Below are 17692 nucleotides of genomic sequence, written 5' to 3' on the forward strand. Positions count from 1 at the left end.
AGAGGGAGGGACAGGGAGAGCTGGATTTTCCTCTGGATCCTCCTACAGATGTGAAGACTTTTTTTGTGCGTGTGACGACAGCTCATCTACCATAACCACTTTAGTTTGCATTGCACATGTCTTTGCTATGGCTTTAAAGCACCGTTATTACTTAGTCATTCGTACTGTATCAAGCAAGAAAGGCAGACGTGACAATTTCAAGAATGACATACTTTATAATAAACAATAAATAATCAACAAAAAGTAGCAACGCAGACCAAATGTTAACATTAACATTAACTTTGTATGCCTACATTTTCTTAATGAACTGAATAGCATATACAAGTTTATGAATTAGTATTTGCTCAGTGGCGACACCTTGTGGCAAAAACTATTGTAACCGAAATAGATACTCGAATAAATAGTAATCAATGGGTTCAGTGATCAGTGTATATAAGTCCTGTCCTTGTATCTAAAATATTGTACTGTTACTTTTATTTTGACTGAAGTTTATGAATGGAAAAACGAACGTCACACTCCCGGCCTCCTGACATCACGGGCGCAGTCCCCGGAAGTGGCTCGGAACTTGTCAACACGAAAGGCCAACTGATGGTGAGACATTCCGCTGTATTTCTGTTTGTTTTTCGGTGTAGTTATTGCTTATACCCTTTAAATTCTTCATTTAATTGTTTCTTGGGTCTTTGATGCACACCCGAGCCGATTTCCCAATGGTGTCGTCCAACGAAATGTCAATTTAAAGCGGCGACAAAAGTGCTGGTATTAGCGTTAGCTTTAGCTCGACATGAAGCTAAGCGAAAGAACTGTTTGTTACTAAAGAAGGCGAGCTCCCGCTGTCTGCCGCGACCAAACTATAATCCCACGTTTCTCCACACCTTTCAGCGTCATCTGTTTTTGAGCTGCGTTTCCCCTTTAACGATATTATACTTTATTGTATACAAGGATTGTCAAAGCCTTCCAGTGCGGGGCCCATTGTCATTAATCTGAGCTGTTTTGGTTTTATGACAAGTAGTCTAACAGCTGTGTTTCTGAAAAACAGTAGCCGCGTTCTTTTCCCTTTATCCTCTGACATAATGGATTGTCTATAATCTCATATTACTGAAGAGTCCCATGGGTTAAATTCAGCTCATGATAACTACTGGTCTATAACAGGATTCTGTAAACCTAGAGCTTTTTAACATTATCTGACTAATTGATGAGCAGCTAAAATACTGTCTTTGCTCCACAGGTGATGTCTTCCTCCTAAAATGGAACTTATGTGACATTTCTTGACTTGCTGCATTGACGTTTTTTCTTGCAACATATTGTGGAGGAGCATTTTCCAAAATGTCAGTTGCTTGCAGCATCCTTGTCCTAATCTTTTCCATTTTAGGTAAGTAAAAATGTGCTGATTATACTTTCTCAATTAATGTAATTATTAATGATTTATTATGGTTGTAATTATTATGTCATTCATTCCTCACAGCATGCTGCTGTTTTGAGTTTACTCTTTCGTCTGGTAAGAGGCTAACTTATAGACGTGATATGATATATATTACAGTTGTTTACACATTATTATTATTATTATTTTTTACAGCACGCTGTAGCCGCTACCTTCAAGTTACAGACAACCAAGTGGGAGAGATCACAAGTTCAGCATACCACAGCTACTCATACCGATATGGCCCCACCTATGATTGCTGGGTCATCAAGGGCTCGGAAAACCAACCTATAGTTCTTAGGTACAAGATCACATTTTAAAAGAAATGAAAACACAAAGCTCTTTTAAGTTAGATGCCAAATTTTAGTGGTATGTATTTAATATATATATTTTTTCATTTATGTCTTTTCTTTTTTAGTTTTTCTCAGTTTTCAGTACGGTGCAGTAAAGAATGGTTGTCGGTTAAGTCATCAGTTGGCGGGGAGGCAATGGTCCTCTGTGGCAAATTGCCCCAGCCCATGGAGTTTCCTGGAGGCAATATTACTATAATTCACCATTTTCTCCCCCATTTGTTTCCCGTGTCATCATTTCGCTTGAACTATGCCAGAGGTAATAATTAATAATTTATGATTAATAAATATAAATATATTTGGCAGTTTTGCCATGCTCACCTTCTCTAAAATGTTTCAGATTCTGGTTTATGCCCTGAGACATCCTTTCAGTGCCTGGGAGGGCGGTGCATACCTCTTTCCTGGCTCTGTAATGGTCAAGTCGAGTGTCTAGATGAAGGCGTTGATTTTGGCAGTGACGAACAAGACTGTGAACGTGAAGTGAACACGCCAGAATCCACCATATACAGCCTCACACCAGCAGGCCAGAACAGCGTGGAGACGTACACGGAGAAGAACAGTGCGGTGGCTCCATCGACCACCATCGACACGGAGTCCGATCTCTGGGCTCTGCTTAAAGGGCGTGAGGAAGAGGAGAGTGATGTGGACCAGGAGCTCAGTGTGGTGACCCCCGCTCCCATCGACTGGCCATGCGGGGGACTGCTTCAAACATTCTATGGCACTTTCTCGCCCCCGATTCTCCGCGGCCCTGCTCTCTTCTGTGTGTGGACAGTGGACCCTGAGGACTCCAGGCCCCTCAGACTGGACCTACAGCAGCTCTTACTTGGCCCTGGAGACAAACTCACAGTGTTCAACAGAGAGCAAGGCAAAGGGGATATACTCAAAATGGTTAGTTTCCTAATGTGCAAAACTTAGAGAATATAAATTAGTATCTGTTGGTTTGTTGTTGAGAATGTAATTATTTAAAGGAAAAAAAAAATGTTCTTTTGATATATCATTTCAGATCACAAGCAGCTCTAATTACAAATCGATCCAAGTAGAGTCTCATACTGGTGTGCTCTCTCTGACATACCAAACTATTCCTGGGTCAGAGGGGAGTGGCTTCAATGCTACCTTCCGAGTGGGAACCTACTGTCCGCCGTGGGAAGGCCGATGTGGAGGAGCAGCGGGTGGATGCTTTACACAGGAGCAGCGTTGTGACGGCAAATGGGACTGTTCTGAGACGGGCCGTGACGAAGAGGGCTGCAGGGGCTGTAGTCGCAGTCAGTTTGCTTGCGGTGTTGCAGGGCAGAGGTCAGTGGCATCCAGCCATTTCACGGGCCGACCTGTGTGTTACCCAGTCACTGAAAGATGCAACTACCAGCTGTACTGCGCCGATGGGAGCGACGAGAAGGACTGCACCGTGTGTCAGCCTGGAACTTTTCATTGTGACAGCGACAGGTCAGCAAGCACCTTCAATTTCACTAACAGTAACTTTGTGTTGGAGAATTTCTGTCCCAAGAATTACTGATGTATATATTATTGTATATTCCCTGCAAAATTGGCAAAAAAAAGTGAATTGCAGGTTGAATCCAAACAATATCTAAATAATTGAAATATATGTTTTATAATATTACAGGTGTGTGTTTGAGACGTGGCGCTGTGACGGCCAGGTGGATTGTAAAGACGGCACTGATGAGATGAACTGCACGGTCATCCTTCCACGCAAAGTCATTACAGCTGCAACAGTAGGGAGCCTGGTGTGTGGGCTGCTGCTAGTGATAGCCATGGGCTGTACCTGCAAACTTTACTCACTCAGAACCAGGGAGTACAGGTATGAATGTTCTCCTCCTCCTCCTGTCTTCTTAAATTGCATAGGTCTTTTAAAGGTTTTCTAACGTGGGAATGTCAACTACATTTGCAGCATGTTTGCACCTATCAGTCGGCTGGAGGCGGAGCTGATTCAGCAGCAGGCCCCTCCCTCGTATGGCCAACTGATCGCCCAGGGCATAATTCCCCCAGTGGAGGACTTTCCAACTGAAAACCCTAATGAGGTCAGGAAAAAAGAACAAAATTAATTGTGCTGAATTGAAACATGATTAACCTGTGAACATTTTGTTCTTTCTTTATAGACCTCTTCTCTGTCTTTGCGAGGAATCCTTCAGCTCCTGCGACAGGATGCAGCTAACTCCCCACATCGCAGACGCAGGCCCAGGTTTGTGCGACGGGCCGTGCGAAGAATGAGGAGATGGGGTCTGATTCCCAGAACTTCATCCAGACCATCTCAGGCCTCCAGCTCCAGCCCCCCGCAGGCAGAAGTGGCTTCTGCTCCACATGGACCTGCTCAGTCCACAGCCACCAGCTCCTCTTCAGCTGTTGAAGCAGTCAACCAGCCTGTGCCTCAGAAACTGGGCTTGTTGGCTCAAACAGAGCAGCAACAAGGAGCTCTTCCACCACTGTCCCCTCCATCACCACCTCCTGCTTCCCCTCCACCTCCTCCATACGCACCCCCAGCCCCTCTTCCAGACACTCCTCGCACTCCTCCAGTCACTGTCCCTCCCAGCAGCCCTTCTCTGGCCTCTATTTTCCACACATTGGGTCTGAGCATTTCCCTGTTCAGGGCCTCTCCCTCCAACAACTCTATGGCTCTGTCTGCATCCCCTTCCTTCTCGTCGTCGTCCTCTGATGATGACGTGCTGCTCATCCCGCTGTCGGAGGACACCACCTCCACCACTTCAGAGGATGATGTGCCCATGCTCACCTGATTATCTCGTTCACATCTGTCTTCTTTCAGTAAAATCGTCTTTCCACAGTTGTTTGAACTGAAGCATGGGAAGGGGGAGCCTTACCCTTGCTGTGCAAGTCTGGTGCCTTTTGAATTACTTTGATTTGTTGAAAGTATTTTATCATTGAAAACAAACTTATGTGTTTTAGACAAAAAACATGGCTGACCTGTGTTTTGAGAGTATGTTGGTGAGTATTAATGTGCACTTAATGCTAGGCTGCACATTGAAGTAATATTTTGCACAGAATATTCTTCCCCATCTAGATATTAAGGCAGACTACTGTCAATTTTAGTGATTTCCTTTTAGAAGTATACATTTTTAATGTTTGGTATAAGTGCAGCCAAGTGAAAGCATTTGCATTTAGTCTTACTAAGACAATTATTGCAAAGGCACTCGGCATCTTGATCATCCTGATTCATAGCTCTCTGGCCATATATTTTTCCAATGAAAGTGCCTTTAGATTCACGTAGAATCATCTGAGAAGCCACATGGATATCACTTCAGGTCTTCACAGCAATCATAAACATTTTTAAAGCAGTTTTCCATGTGCCAAAATGCCCAACATTACATCTAAACATGAACACAAAATGCCAGTGAGACAAATCATGCAATATCCACTTTAAATCCAACAGTCTTAAATTAAACATTACACACCTGACCAAGAGCAAAATGTATGTTATATATTTGAGGGGGGCGTCTTTTAAGTAGAAATGTGGTTAATCTGTCTTTGAGCGTCCCTCTGCACAGTGCACACCAAAAACACGCACGTTTATTTTTTTACACCTGCATTGACACTGTTGGGTAATGAAACAAATGCATGTCTCCACAGAAAGTTGGCAATAATCTTTGAGACCCCTATTCATGTGCATATCCAATCCCCCCACTTGAATGTACAAAGCTGTTTCAAACACGTGTCATAAGACAATCTTTCTGGTGCCTGAAATAAAGTGTGGTTTGGGGTGATGTGTGGAGGAAAAGGTTGGTCGTTCCCAGGGGTTCCAAATTAAACCCACCCTCAGCTAGGAGTTATTCGGTCACAGCAGACTTGTGATGTGCCATTTGTATCATTTTTCTTTTATGGTGTTTATATTTTAGACAATTAACATTTTTATTGTTGCTTTGTTGAATGTATTAGGGTTAATGGAGGAGATTTAAATTTATAATATGACAATGAGAGAAAATAATATGATTTATTTGGGTCAACTTCACTGTATATAAGTAAATATGTGGCTGAGATTAAACAATTTGCACTTTTACTGTTTGGGTATTGCGTATTTAATTGTACTGTTTGTGGAAGAAAGCTCCGACACCCAACTGTGCTCAGGTGAGAACTGAAACTCTTTACGTAATGAATAGAAGCATTTGAAGTCATTGTTGCTTGTCTCTTTATATTCAAATGTACTTCAGAAAGCTAACACTTAAGAGTTGTGAGCGCAGAGACGGCTTCAATCCAGAGAACAGCATGACCAAGACTACACAGAGAAGTGGACAGGTAATTTCAAAGAACATTACGTTTTTCAGCATGGACTAGAAATGTAAGACTTATTGATCTACTAAAAACACACATTTCGAAATGTAAATGTTATTTTTTTCCTTTTTGTTATCAGTTAAAGTTTGGGTTGCAAAGGGCCAGAGGAAATAATTGTGCCCAGATGCAGTTGATGTTTGTCAGGATGATGATGTTTGAAACCACCCTTCAGAGCCCTGCTTAATGTTGACCAGGCTGCCAAAAAAACGTTCTCTTCAAACCCTGGTGGCTCATGGCAACTTTTGGACACTGATAATCTTTCGGCTGTGGATGTAACGACACAGATATAGAAGTGTATTTTTATGGTCTGTCCATCACCCCTGTTGAAAGACATATTTATTTGTGTTAATTCCCTATTTATTCCCATGGACAATTTCTAACTCCAAAAAATCATTCATCTTTGCAACCCTTGTTTAAGTTGAAGAGAAGGTTGCTATATACAATGACTCTATCTTATTCCGAGACACTTTTATGGTGGTGGCTGTTTCTGTTGCCTGGATTTCATGTTTCCAGACCAAAATGCATCTTTGACGAGGTTCAGACCCATGTCAGGCCAGTCAGAGCTGTTCCTCTCCAACAATCAGGTCTGTTCACTGAAGGCCACATCAGACAAGAGCAGTCTAAGGATCTACAAAAGCACATGCAATTCCAGTCACAGAGAAACACCAGGGAGACAAACGGCCCACAACCAATCCGGATTAGGACATGGTTCCCAGTGGAGAGCCATTTCCAGTCAGAGGAGGAGAAAAAGAAACTAGAAGCCGCTGTGGAGGGTGCGGTCAAAATAGTTTCATCTTTGCTCTCAGGTAACAAGCTGTAAACCTTTTTATAATTTTACATAATCACACGCCTTATCAGAATCAGTTTCATTGCCACAGTGAACTATTCACAAACTAGGAACTTGTTTCAGAGTTAAGGTGCAACAGAAAACAATGTATAATAATAATAATAATAACAATAGTAAAAAAATATAGATTATGCTAAGATAAGATAAAATACAATATATGTATTAACATAAGTCATAACTTCATGTTATGATCCTTCAATAGTTAGCAGAGTTCCTGGACCTTTACTGCTGAAGCGAGACGTCAACAAATACTGCAAGTTCCTTTGGAAAAACTCCAGTTCTTTGAACTACAACAGGTGATCCATTCACAAGAATCTTTTCATTTATTTAAGTCAAAGTTATACTTTTGTTTTCACTAGCAGAGTATTGTGTCCCAATGTTTAGATTTGCAAAGTTAAAAGATTTAATTTACTTTTTTACAAATGATGGTTTGATAAATTAAATTGTCCTCTTTGTCAAGGTGTGGGCGAGCAAATAAGACCTACAGAAACGAGACTTGCCTTGATGTGATGGTAATTATGTTTCCTCAAATTAACTGCATATTTATACATTAAAAAACTCAGGTATTTGGTCATATAGATCCCGGATGAGCACCTGGAGGGGTGTGTCATTTTTCCAGAGCTAGACTCGGCTCAAAGATCCGTGCTGAGGCCTGAAGGAGCTGGACTCCCTGACACAGACTTCCTGCTGTACCTTCATGTCCGAGCTACTGACAAGTGTAGAACAGAGGTGAACCATCACTTTAATCCATGACTCCAAACTATAAACCACAGAGTCACTGTAATTACTCTAATTTCAGTGAGACATTTTAATGGACAAAAAATGCCAGGAATTTGACCAATATTAAAATGGGATAAAAGAGGAACAAACCACTATAATTATTGATAATAATTACTTGTTCACAAGATTTCTTGTTGTTTTCTTTCCCTTGCTTGTATAATGTAGTGTATAGTGTTGTTGTCAAAGCATTGAATGCAATGAATACCTTTCATATGTTATTGCTCAGTATTGTTATTTACATGGTTTTATTTTTTTTACCCAGCCAAATGTACTGGCATATGCTGTCCATTGCCAAACTGACAGCACTGGTCGTCCTTTGGCTGGAGTTGTGGTAATCTGCAGTCAAAGGCTTGCTGGAGTTGCGTACAACCACCACATTACTGTTCAGGTATGATACATAAATTAATATATAATTTGTCAACAGTTAATTTGAATCTCCACTATTACTTTTTCTGCAGACCATAATCCATGAGCTGTTTCATGCTCTTGGTTTCTCAAAGAAGCTGTTCAGTACTTGGAGAGACTGCTCCACCTCCTCTCGCCCAGGTCACATTTAAGCTTCATAGAAAACTGCTGTGTCATGCATTTTATTCTTAGATGTATTGCTGTGACTGCAGGTTGTTCCCTTCGAGCCAAAATGATTCGCCCAGATGCTTCAGGTCAGATGAGGATTTACACCCAGTCTGTGACCTCAGCCTTACAAAAGCACCTGACGACCACTGATCCAGATGTTGGAGGGCCACTAGAAAATAAGGTACAATCACTAGGCCTTCTATTGAACCGAGCTTTTTGGCCATTTAAATGCCCATTTACAGTTTATACAAATAATTTATCAATATAATTCATTTTCTAGGCATTTATCATATGTTCGCAGGAAAACACAGCATTGCCCTCCCATTACAGGTTACAGTTTTTATTTAGAAACTAACCTAGTGAAATGTAGTCAAATTAACTCATTTACAAGTGTAGTTCCGTATGTCCCGGCCTATTCATTTGATCAGAATTGACTGCTTATGCGATGCCACAGGATGCTGGTCCTAGTGGGGTCTCGTCACACTGGGAGGCCCGGGTGATGCAGGGGTCCATCATGGCTTCAGTGCTTGATCCTTTCACTGTTCGAATCGACCCGATGACCCTGGCAGCGCTGCAGGACACCGGCTGGTACACGGCTGACCTGGAGCGGGCACATTGTCTGGTCTGGGGAGAAGGTCCGGATTCCACAATCTAAGTAATGCGTATATGAATGAAAGACATCCACAACCAAATGTGTATGTGTTTTATTAGGCCAAGGAAACAAGTTTGGCTTGCCCTCAACATGTAAACACAACTCGGCTTTCTTCTGTTCTGGCAGGTATATTTTTATGTTGTTGAATTGTTGCATGTAAAAAAATTGTTTATCACATATTTCTTATAGTGGTTCTGGATGTCATTACCTTCACCTCCACAAGGGCCAGTGCCAGTCGGATCCTTACCTGGATGGATGCCACATTTATAAACCAATCCAAAATGGAGTGAGTGGTGTACTTTCTTCTGTTCTATAGTTATTAGTTGTTACTAGTTTGCATTGATGATTACATATGCTTCCAGAGTGAGTGCTGGATGAAGGGAAATGCCCAACAGGCTGCTCAAGATGAAATGTTTGGATCCAATAGCCGTTGTTTTTTTTCTAGCCTCAATAAACAGGTTTGGTCAAATATGATTGTAAAATATAAAGTTAGTGTTTTTTGGCCTTTAACTTTTGCTTTATGTGATTGTGTTCAGGATCACGTGACAAACACTTCAGTGGTGGGTCGCTGTTACAAACACCGATGCACTGCCCTTAACCAGTACCAGATACAGGTGCATGATTCTGAGTGGGTAGACTGTCCAGCAGGAGGCGCTATTCAGGTAAAAAATAAAAATAGGCTGGTACTTTGGCAGCATAAATTGAGTTTACAGGTATAAAATGTGAGCTTGCTTACCAAAATAAGACTCTTACTTGTTTTTAAATGTTTGGTGCTCTTACTCTATCAGATTAAAGGATATCAGGGCTTTGTCTGGTGCCCTGATATGAGACTGTGTGTGCCAGACATTGCTCCTGTTCCGGTTTTGTCTCATAATACAAGGTACTTTTTACCTTCAGTTTTTTATTCATCAGTTTTTCGTTCTTACCTTACTCACTATGTTTGTCTTTTTACCCAGTGACCACAGCAAATCAAGGACTCTGAGTGTAGTTTGGTTATTTTGGACGACCTCTGCACAGCTCACAGTCTCTGTTTTAGTCATTGTTGCCTCGGCCTGTTCCCTGGTTCTGGCTGTGACCATTTCTTGTCGCTGCTGCAAGGTCAGGGTTCACAGCCTCATGCATGTTCAAACTCTGGATCAAACACTTCCATAAAGCCGTTTTTTTTGTTAGCTTCTTTAAGATTTTATGATGTTTTCTCTTGTCCTAGTTATATGTCTGTATAAAGTATATATTAAGAAAATCGATTGCTTTGTACAGTACAACAAATCATACACATTTTTATGCTAAGCATTTGTATTTGATAAAACTCATAACAAAACCATATCATTAAATCAGATTGATCAGAAAAAAAAGTCTGAATAAATATTGTCAGTTGAAACATAACATCATCTTTTACTCTTCATTGGTGTTCACAGTTTTCCCATCCCACACAGGTATAGAGGTCTGTCGAGGGGTTAGGCCACTTAAACATAATTCATAATGATTTTGACATTCTGGAAATAACTTTAAGCAGACAAAACAGAAGTTTGCCTTACATCTCTTACAAATAAGAAATTTACATTTCAATCTGCTGTGCTCCAGTAGTTTACCACACGAGGGACAGGCCCGAATGCAGGGGCAGCCTCGGACCATTTGTACATCCTTAAAATGAATAACGGGGCAGTTTTTCAGAATGCTTAGTTGCACATTGCAGCAATCCTCGTTTTCACAATGATCTGAAGCTGGAACTGCGCCTTTCCATGCTTGCAAGCACTGCCAGCAGAATTTGTAAGGATTGTTATTATTACTTGCTGTGCATTTTGGACATTGAACACACAGATTGTTGGGATCATCCCTTACAACAAGACACCTGCAGCCGGGACACTAACAGAAACAAGAAAGAAACAATAAAACACATACTACCACAATCACAATATACCTCAGTGTCATTATATTGACAAATACTCACAGATTTGACATTCAGACTGTTCTTTGCATTCCTGTAAAGCTTGTCCTCAAAGCTTTTTGTTTCTGCTGGTGTCAAAAGGGCCATTTTACGAACTTCTTCGTAGCTCCACTCTGCGTTACAGTTAGTTTGACCACAAGTAAATTTTGTAGAACCCTTTGTCAAAAAGATCAACACAACAACATAACTCTTTGGCCTTTTAATTTGTGTAAGCATTAAAACAATTCTAACCTCTTCCAACTGCTGCTGACACCAGTCGAAGAGAGACATGGGAGTCACAGTGTGGCCACAGGACATTCGTGCTCTCAGAGATTTGTAACCCATACAGAGAACTGTGACATATCGTTAAAGGATTTTAGAAATAAACAAAAAGTACAATCACAGTTATAATGGTTTAGTAAAAATGATCACTGTACATTTCACTGTTCTGTCTTAGTGTCACTTACAGTCCATTTCATCTTCTCCTTCAACAAATGCCAGCGTTTTGTCGTTGTGGTCATAACATTTCTCTGTTGTATTGAGTACTGGTTGACTATGCCAGCGAGTTATTTGACCAAGAGGGCCTGTAAAACACATAAAACTCTCACATAATCTCACTATATATTTTGTCCTCATCCTAAACCTAAAAAAAAGGAGGCCTCTTTCATTTTATACATTTTATAAATAAAGAGCAGTGGATGGTGCTGTTGTGAAAGCATTGAGATATAAACCTAAATTGCGTAGGTAAATTCAAGCTATTTATTAATTAAGTAATTAAAAGAACATATTATATTCAGATTTTGAAGGGAGAAAAAACGATTTCCTTTAGTTTCAAAATCATGGTGTTCACAATTTCACTGTCTGGTTGACATGGATAGAAGACTGATTAGGTAGAGATTCAGTTGATTGACAATTGAATGTTTGAACTGCCCGGAAAAACATGTTTCCTGTTTCTGTTCGCTGTCTGTTTGGCTACCATACTCATGTGTCATGCTCACGTGACGTCCTTGCTCCCATCTCAAGATCTGTTACAAAACAACATTCACAATTAAGTTGGACTGCAAACTCACTGTGAAGACTGAAAAAGAAACACCTGGCTCACCTTTTCGCTGGATATAATGGGAGTCCAGCTGGTCATCTATTTACCTGAAGGTGACGAAAAGATTATAAACCTGTGTGAGAGAGAAGATGAAATGAAAAAGATCACTGTTTCGGATCTCAAAGGGAAAATTAAACAGCAGCTGAGAATAAGTAAGTTTTTCTTTTAATTTCTTTTAACTGCATCTGACAGGGTAGACTACACATTTGACTTAAACGTGCTTCCCGTTTGTGACATATGTAGAGGTAATTCCACAACTGCTGCATAGCAACCATACTGTAAACTAGAGCCAAATCTTGTCTAATTTACACTATTGCCATATTTGACAAATTAAACATGACATCATCTTTATTCTATGTACTGACAACACCAAATTCTGTTTCCAAAAATGTCTTAAGAAACTGCCACTTAACTGGTGTAAAACACAACAAAACAACAAAACAAAATTAATGATGATAAGGAAGTAATACAAAATTAAAATATGAATGCCTGCCATACCCACTTTGACATCTCATTGTCAAGACATGAGCAATAATAAAGCACTATATTTTCTTTCCAGAGGAGGACATTAGATTGGTGTTTGGAAATGACACGCTGAATGAATCTCAAACTCTCACGCACTATGGGATCCGGCACCTTTCCACCATTCATACCCTTCTCATTCTCCACGGTGGCATCTGACCAAGCCTAATGACCTCTCTTTAAGTTCAATAAAATTATTTTATGGATTGTTGTTGTTATCTGTGTGATTTCTTGTCTAGCCTGATATGCAGGTTGCTGTGTAATTGTAAAGAAAAACAAATTAGCTTACCGAGTGTTCCAGAGAGTAAAAATTGGCTGACTTTCCGGACTGAATGTAAAGGTGCTTTCTGCCTCATCAGATTTCAGATTCCAGTCTAACCAGGGTCTGGGGTTGGTTTGATTTATTAACATTCTAAAAATGGTAACAGTCCTTTCAAGTCTTACGAGAAGCTGAAAACTAGTACCGGTAATTCAACATTTCAAAGACTTCCTTCTAACAGGAACATGCAAGACTAATTACTGAAAATCATTTCAACCCTCTGTCTCAAGAAGAAACATTGCATTTTAGTGACAGCTCAAATCTAGTAAGTAAAACTATCACACTGTCGTCATGTTTTTGATATAATAATTCACGTAATGTATGTATGATTTATCCTCCAGATGTGTCTTTTGTTTTCAGATTCATATTTTAGTGTCGCAAAAATGATGTCAAATTCAAATAAAGAACGGAAAAGTACGAATATTAGTGATCAAACATCTGCACAATTAGCATGTGCCTTTTGTGAAGTGTTAACGCTGTGTGTCTGATTGATAGCTCCATATGGCCTCTATAATCAGGGGATGACTTGTTACCTCAACAGTGTCCTACAGCTGCTCTTCATGACCCCACATTTTGGTGAAAGGTTTGTACTAATTACTGTATATTTGCAAACACTTTAGAAGGAAGCCATGTTCATATTTATGCAACATAGACAGTATGGCATTATAAAGTGTATAAGTTAGTGTCTGTGGTACTAGTTTGTTTTCTTTCTCAAGGTTGGATCCAAACAAGCGGACAGACCAGGAATTAAAAACGCTGTTTGAAAATCTGAAGAAGGGTTCATGTGGAACAGAGAGTATCACAAAGAGCTTTCAGATTCAAGATGGTAAGTTATAACATAGTAATGGACAGACACGGGAATTTGTAAATGTAATATTTTGCCACATTTGAATTCAAACTATTACTAAGCTACAGAGAAAGAACAATTTTCGACAAATTTAGACAAATTTCGAAACTTGACAATAAATATTTTTTTTATTTCGCAGTCCATAAACAGCATGATGTCACTGAATACCTGGACCTCATTTTAAACCGAATCAGTCAACGTGCATCCAAGGTTTGTGTCCATCTGGCTGAACGTACACAGATACAAGCTCTTAACAGTCTTAGTCCTTTTTATTTCTCTAATCTGCTTTTGCTTTTCTGATATTCTATTTTACTTTTTATGTATACGGTGAGTGTTCTTTTACTCTTACCTGTCGCTTACTTGTTTCTTGAGTGAAGCTTTGTGCTTCCTCCTGTATTAATAAAAAGTTCTGTGCAAATATGGTTTGAATGATTGATAGACTAGTAACACGCTGTCTTTAACTAATTAAACATGTTGCACACTTCTGAAGATCTTTTGTGGAATGATGTCCTACTCTACAATTTGCTGCCAAGGCCACAGCATCAATGAGGAGACAAAAACGTTCTGGACTCTTCCTTTACCCCTGAAAAACCAAATTAATGGAGTCTTCACTGTGGTGAGAACAATGACAATGTCTATGGGTGAGAAGGGTTCTTTGTGTGATGTGGTGTCATTTGTATTCATTTTGTGAACAGAATGGGGGACTCGATAGAATATTCACAACTCAGAAGTTTACTGGGGAGAGAAAAGTCTACTGCAAAGACTGTGGTAGAAATACAGATGCAGATTATGTACGTATTGAGCTGAATGTTGTTCAAGTAATTGCCCTTATGGACTTAATAACGCATGTGATGTTTTTCCCTTTACATTAGAGATAATAATTATGTCTTTGATTCTTTATTTTATTTAGAAATGTGAGACGAAGGATTTTCCTCAGGTCTTAGTTCTCCTTCTGAAGAGATTTGAGTTTGATCACAACACCAGTTCATACTTCAAATCCAACTGCGCAGTCGACATACCCACCACACTGAGTATGAAGGCAAGTCCACTCAGACTCCCGTAACTCTAAAGTCAACACAACTTCATTTTCTCTTTCTGTTTAGACTGTAAAGTATGACCTCTACGGCATAGTGCACCACTGGGGTGGACTCAGCGGTGGACACTACACAGCAACTATCCGGTCCAGTAATGATAAAACATGGTACAAGTTCAATGATGACTCTGTTGAAAGGGTAAGAATAAACCGTAAAGTCTCTCCACGTGTGTTTTGTGTCCAAATTCAGATGTTGCTTTTATTGTTTTTCCAGGCTAAGGATCCACCATCTGATATCTACAGCTCCAGCGATGCATATCTGCTTGCATATACAAAAGGTAATGTTTTCTTGTATTTACACATGGTATTAATGTACATAACTGCCATAGTGGTTTCTCTCTTTCTTCAGACCCACCAACCACACATGAAGGGATTCAACCAGAACCACCAGTAACGAGACCACCATTCAAACCATTTGAGATCGGTAATGATAAGAAACACAAGTTCTATCCAAGTGATGCATTTGCCTTAATTCATTTGTCTTTGTCTCTTTTTTTAGACCAACGCCCCCGGCCACCCTCCACTCACAGATCCAAAATTATACTGATTGTTGGTGGCGTAATGATTTTGGTGATTATATTTGTGCTGGGTTTAACCCTGGGTTTAACAAGGAAAAAAGGAAATTGACAAATGGTAATGGATGTTCTTTTACATTGTTGGTGTGGAATGTTTTCTGTTTACGTGTCCTGCTGTTCACTGTGATAGCTGCAATTTAATATAATGTGAACTCGAATGTATCCAATTGTATGAATCCATTTAAATGAAATTAGCCTACATAAAATGAAGGGTTTATGCAGGTGTGGAGGGGAACATGGAATGAAATAAAAACAGTATTACAAGAACTATTTTGAATTATGTTTATTGCGTGTGACCGAAGATACCATTACACCAATCGGTATTGCCCTTTGCGTTTGCCAAAATGGTGTGTGTGTATATATATATAGCACGTCCATTACTCTGCATCAGCTCTGGGACCAATGTTTTCATCATTCCATATTACTTGCACAACAGAGCCGCCAGTCAAATGACATTCTTGGGTTAACACACGCCTATCTCCAGATACAATCGAACATTTTGGAGGCGAAGTTCTACTGTATAATGGCAGTTGGGTGTGTAAGGCAGTCAGTGTTACAATATTTGAATCATGTAAACGCTTCAGACCGGCAGTGTCAGAGAAAAACACATACTATTAAATGTCACTAAATGTCACTGTTAAGTATTTAAAGTTTAGGATGTTTATATATATTGGTATTTAATAACGGTGGCATAGACCAGCAGGGGCCCTCAGGTCCTGTGCCACACTGGGATGGAGGTCTGTCGGGGGGCCACTCCAGCGCTGCACGGGATGAAGTAGGAGCTGGTCTTCCGACACTCAGACGTGAGCTTCAGACACACAAAGCAGAACTCCTTCCGGCAGCGAGGACAGATGATGTTCTTGCAGCCTGTTCTATCATGTTCTACTCTTTGTCCGCAGGTGGGACAGGCCCGGATGGAGGGGACCGCATCAGCCCCTTGCACCCGGGGCAGGTTGGTGAGTTTGCAGGTCTGGAGCAGCTCCAGCTCGTAGTTCTTGCAGCCTGAGTTGTCACAGCGGTCTGAGCGAGGCCCGTGTCCTTTCCACTGCTTCAGACACTGCCAGCAGAGGAGGTACGACTCGCCCTGGTTTGCCGAACATACATCGCACTTCACACACAGGTTGGTCATGTCCTTCCTCTCAATGCTAGTCTTACATTTGGGGCACTGCAGCAGACAAATAAGTGGACAAATGAAACTGCAATCACATACTTTACTTTGCATCAAAAATAATGAGTCAATAATCACATAAAAACCTATATGTGTGCAAAGTAAAGACCTTAAAGACCCTTACCCCCTGAATATCACTGTACTCCGCTACAGCCAGGCGTGCAATGTTCTCCTCAAAGTACTGCATCTCCTCAACAGTCAGAGCAGCCAGTCTGCGCACCTCTCGGTACGACAAGGGACTGTTACAGAGTCTGCCACCAACATGGGCCGAGCATTTGAATTTGTAATTACCCTTTGAAACAAAAGAAACAACATTGTAATAATGACAAGCTTAGGAAACAGTTATGATCAACTTTACTTCTTGTTATTTAATCTCAACAATCCATCATATTACCAGTAGGTGTCACCCTAGATCTTATACAATCCATGACAAAGCAAGTCTAATAGTTGTGATAATAACCAAAATGTACCTCATTTAATTGGGCGCGGCAGGCTTCAGTGAGAGATTCAGGGGAAACGACGTGGCCACAAGAGAGACGCGCTTTTAAGACGCCATCCTCCGACGCTAATAACACAACACGCTCGTTATTATAATAGCATAATATTAAACATGCATGCACAATAAAAGTAATGAGACTTACAGAAGGGATCCAAGTCATCTTTTCCATCTACCAAGTTGACTGTGCTGTCCAAAGGGTCGAAGGACTTTTCTGCTTCAGCTTCATCGGAACTCATTTTGTCGAGTCCTGTGGATCAACAAAGAGGAAACTGCCAGTAGTAGGACATTATGAGAAGCAGGAATGTCTCTCTTGCGATAAAGGTGGGGTCATGTCTATCAGTGAACACGTGACACAGCACGGGCCACCAGGTACTTCCCTCAGTGACCTACAGGGAAACTCAGCACTGGTTATAAATAAAACTGTTTATAACTGTAAAGAGCAGGTCTAGTTCAGATGACGACGTTTGGTAAGTGGAAGGAAAGGAAAGTGCATTATCATCAGGACAGATAAAAGCTACAGAAGAAGGTTACAAACACTTTAGTAAGCATAGTTTTGTATTAAAATGCACAATGTGTTTACCTTGCTTTACCTTCTTGGAATAAGCAGAGCGTGTGTCACTAAAGCTTGATAGTGTTTCTGTATCAGCCAATATCAAAAGTGAAAGACAAGACAGGATGTTGTTCAACCACATCAACTGACTTATTATATTAAACATGCAGAGCACCAACTCTGC

The 17692-nt window shown here is 40.5% G+C and overlaps 4 protein-coding genes and 2 long non-coding RNA genes across 6 annotated transcripts; 4 read left to right on the top strand and 2 right to left on the bottom strand.

Moving 5' to 3' along the window:
* Positions 1-541: 541 nt before the first annotated feature.
* On the top strand, positions 542-5788 carry lrp10 (low density lipoprotein receptor-related protein 10). The gene is made up of 10 exons (XM_072459461.1): positions 542-591; positions 1226-1369; positions 1463-1495; positions 1574-1718; positions 1836-2026; positions 2108-2655; positions 2771-3207; positions 3386-3580; positions 3671-3800; positions 3879-5788. The coding sequence occupies exons 2-10, from the start codon at positions 1324-1326 to the stop codon at positions 4509-4511; spliced, it is 2358 nt and encodes a 785-aa protein (XP_072315562.1). The 5' UTR covers positions 542-591; positions 1226-1323; the 3' UTR covers positions 4512-5788.
* Positions 5789-6538: 750 nt separating this feature from the next.
* Positions 6539-10116, top strand: LOC140371824 (ciliated left-right organizer metallopeptidase). The gene is made up of 14 exons (XM_072459034.1): positions 6539-6866; positions 7110-7203; positions 7368-7419; positions 7487-7636; positions 7950-8075; positions 8146-8233; positions 8338-8441; positions 8715-8895; positions 8972-9038; positions 9102-9198; positions 9275-9370; positions 9449-9574; positions 9701-9792; positions 9869-10116. Exons 1-14 carry the CDS (start codon positions 6701-6703, stop codon positions 10062-10064), a joined length of 1635 nt encoding a protein of 544 aa, XP_072315135.1. The 5' UTR covers positions 6539-6700; the 3' UTR covers positions 10065-10116.
* Positions 10117-10222: 106 nt separating this feature from the next.
* On the bottom strand, positions 10223-11429 carry LOC140371778 (uncharacterized). The gene is made up of 4 exons (XR_011928489.1): positions 11304-11429; positions 11089-11189; positions 10861-11013; positions 10223-10775 (listed from the first exon to the last, which is right to left on the bottom strand). It is a non-coding gene; the product is annotated as an uncharacterized lncRNA (long non-coding RNA).
* A 524-nt stretch (positions 11430-11953) lies between these two features.
* LOC140371867 (uncharacterized) lies at positions 11954-12664 on the top strand. Its single transcript, XR_011928499.1, has 2 exons — positions 11954-12087; positions 12495-12664. It is a non-coding gene; the product is annotated as an uncharacterized lncRNA (long non-coding RNA).
* A 329-nt stretch (positions 12665-12993) lies between these two features.
* LOC140371854 (ubiquitin carboxyl-terminal hydrolase 47-like) lies at positions 12994-14920 on the top strand. The gene is made up of 8 exons (XM_072459082.1): positions 12994-13041; positions 13137-13190; positions 13272-13359; positions 13493-13602; positions 13763-13833; positions 14114-14239; positions 14319-14414; positions 14534-14920. The coding sequence occupies exons 2-8, from the start codon at positions 13160-13162 to the stop codon at positions 14684-14686; spliced, it is 675 nt and encodes a 224-aa protein (XP_072315183.1). The 5' UTR covers positions 12994-13041; positions 13137-13159; the 3' UTR covers positions 14687-14920.
* A 778-nt stretch (positions 14921-15698) lies between these two features.
* Positions 15699-17241, bottom strand: LOC140371622 (E3 ubiquitin-protein ligase DDB_G0292642-like). The gene is made up of 4 exons (XM_072458792.1): positions 17101-17241; positions 16930-17024; positions 16584-16751; positions 15699-16456 (listed from the first exon to the last, which is right to left on the bottom strand). Exons 1-4 carry the CDS (start codon positions 17192-17194, stop codon positions 16001-16003), a joined length of 813 nt encoding a protein of 270 aa, XP_072314893.1. The 5' UTR covers positions 17195-17241; the 3' UTR covers positions 15699-16000.
* Positions 17242-17692: the final 451 nt, after the last annotated feature.

The sequence above is a fragment of the Eucyclogobius newberryi genome, unplaced genomic scaffold, assembly GCF_026437365.1.
Source record: "Eucyclogobius newberryi isolate DKJ021-1_F unplaced genomic scaffold, fEucNew1.0.hap1 SCAF_22, whole genome shotgun sequence".
In the NCBI taxonomy this organism is placed as follows: domain Eukaryota; kingdom Metazoa; phylum Chordata; class Actinopteri; order Gobiiformes; family Gobiidae; genus Eucyclogobius; species Eucyclogobius newberryi.

Bases quoted from the DNA above. Each gene is read 5' to 3' on its own strand.
- lrp10 (XM_072459461.1), top strand. From the start codon at position 1,324: ATGTCAGTTGCTTGCAGCATCCTTGTCCTAATCTTTTCCATTTTAG. The intron at 1,370-1,462 runs GTAAGTAAAAAT...CATTCCTCACAG, and splicing joins CCTAATCTTTTCCATTTTAG to CATGCTGCTGTTTTGAGTTT. The intron at 3,801-3,878 runs GTCAGGAAAAAA...CTTTCTTTATAG, and splicing joins CAACTGAAAACCCTAATGAG to ACCTCTTCTCTGTCTTTGCG.
- LOC140371824 (XM_072459034.1), top strand. From the start codon at position 6,701: ATGCAATTCCAGTCACAGAGAAACACCAGGGAGACAAACGGCCCACAA. The intron at 7,637-7,949 runs GTGAACCATCAC...TTTTTTACCCAG, and splicing joins CTGACAAGTGTAGAACAGAG to CCAAATGTACTGGCATATGC. The intron at 8,896-8,971 runs GTCCGGATTCCA...GTGTTTTATTAG, and splicing joins TTGTCTGGTCTGGGGAGAAG to GCCAAGGAAACAAGTTTGGC.
- LOC140371854 (XM_072459082.1), top strand. From the start codon at position 13,160: ATGATGTCAAATTCAAATAAAGAACGGAAAA. The intron at 13,834-14,113 runs GTTTGTGTCCAT...ACACTTCTGAAG, and splicing joins TCAGTCAACGTGCATCCAAG to ATCTTTTGTGGAATGATGTC. The intron at 14,240-14,318 runs GTGAGAACAATG...TTTTGTGAACAG, and splicing joins TTAATGGAGTCTTCACTGTG to AATGGGGGACTCGATAGAAT.
- LOC140371622 (XM_072458792.1), bottom strand. From the start codon at position 17,194: ATGAGTTCCGATGAAGCTGAAGCAGAAAAGTCCTTCGACCCTTTGGAC. The intron at 17,025-17,100 runs GTAAGTCTCATT...TTGTGTTATTAG, and splicing joins AGATGACTTGGATCCCTTCT to CGTCGGAGGATGGCGTCTTA. The intron at 16,457-16,583 runs GTAAGGGTCTTT...TGTCTGCTGCAG, and splicing joins AGTACAGTGATATTCAGGGG to TGCCCCAAATGTAAGACTAG.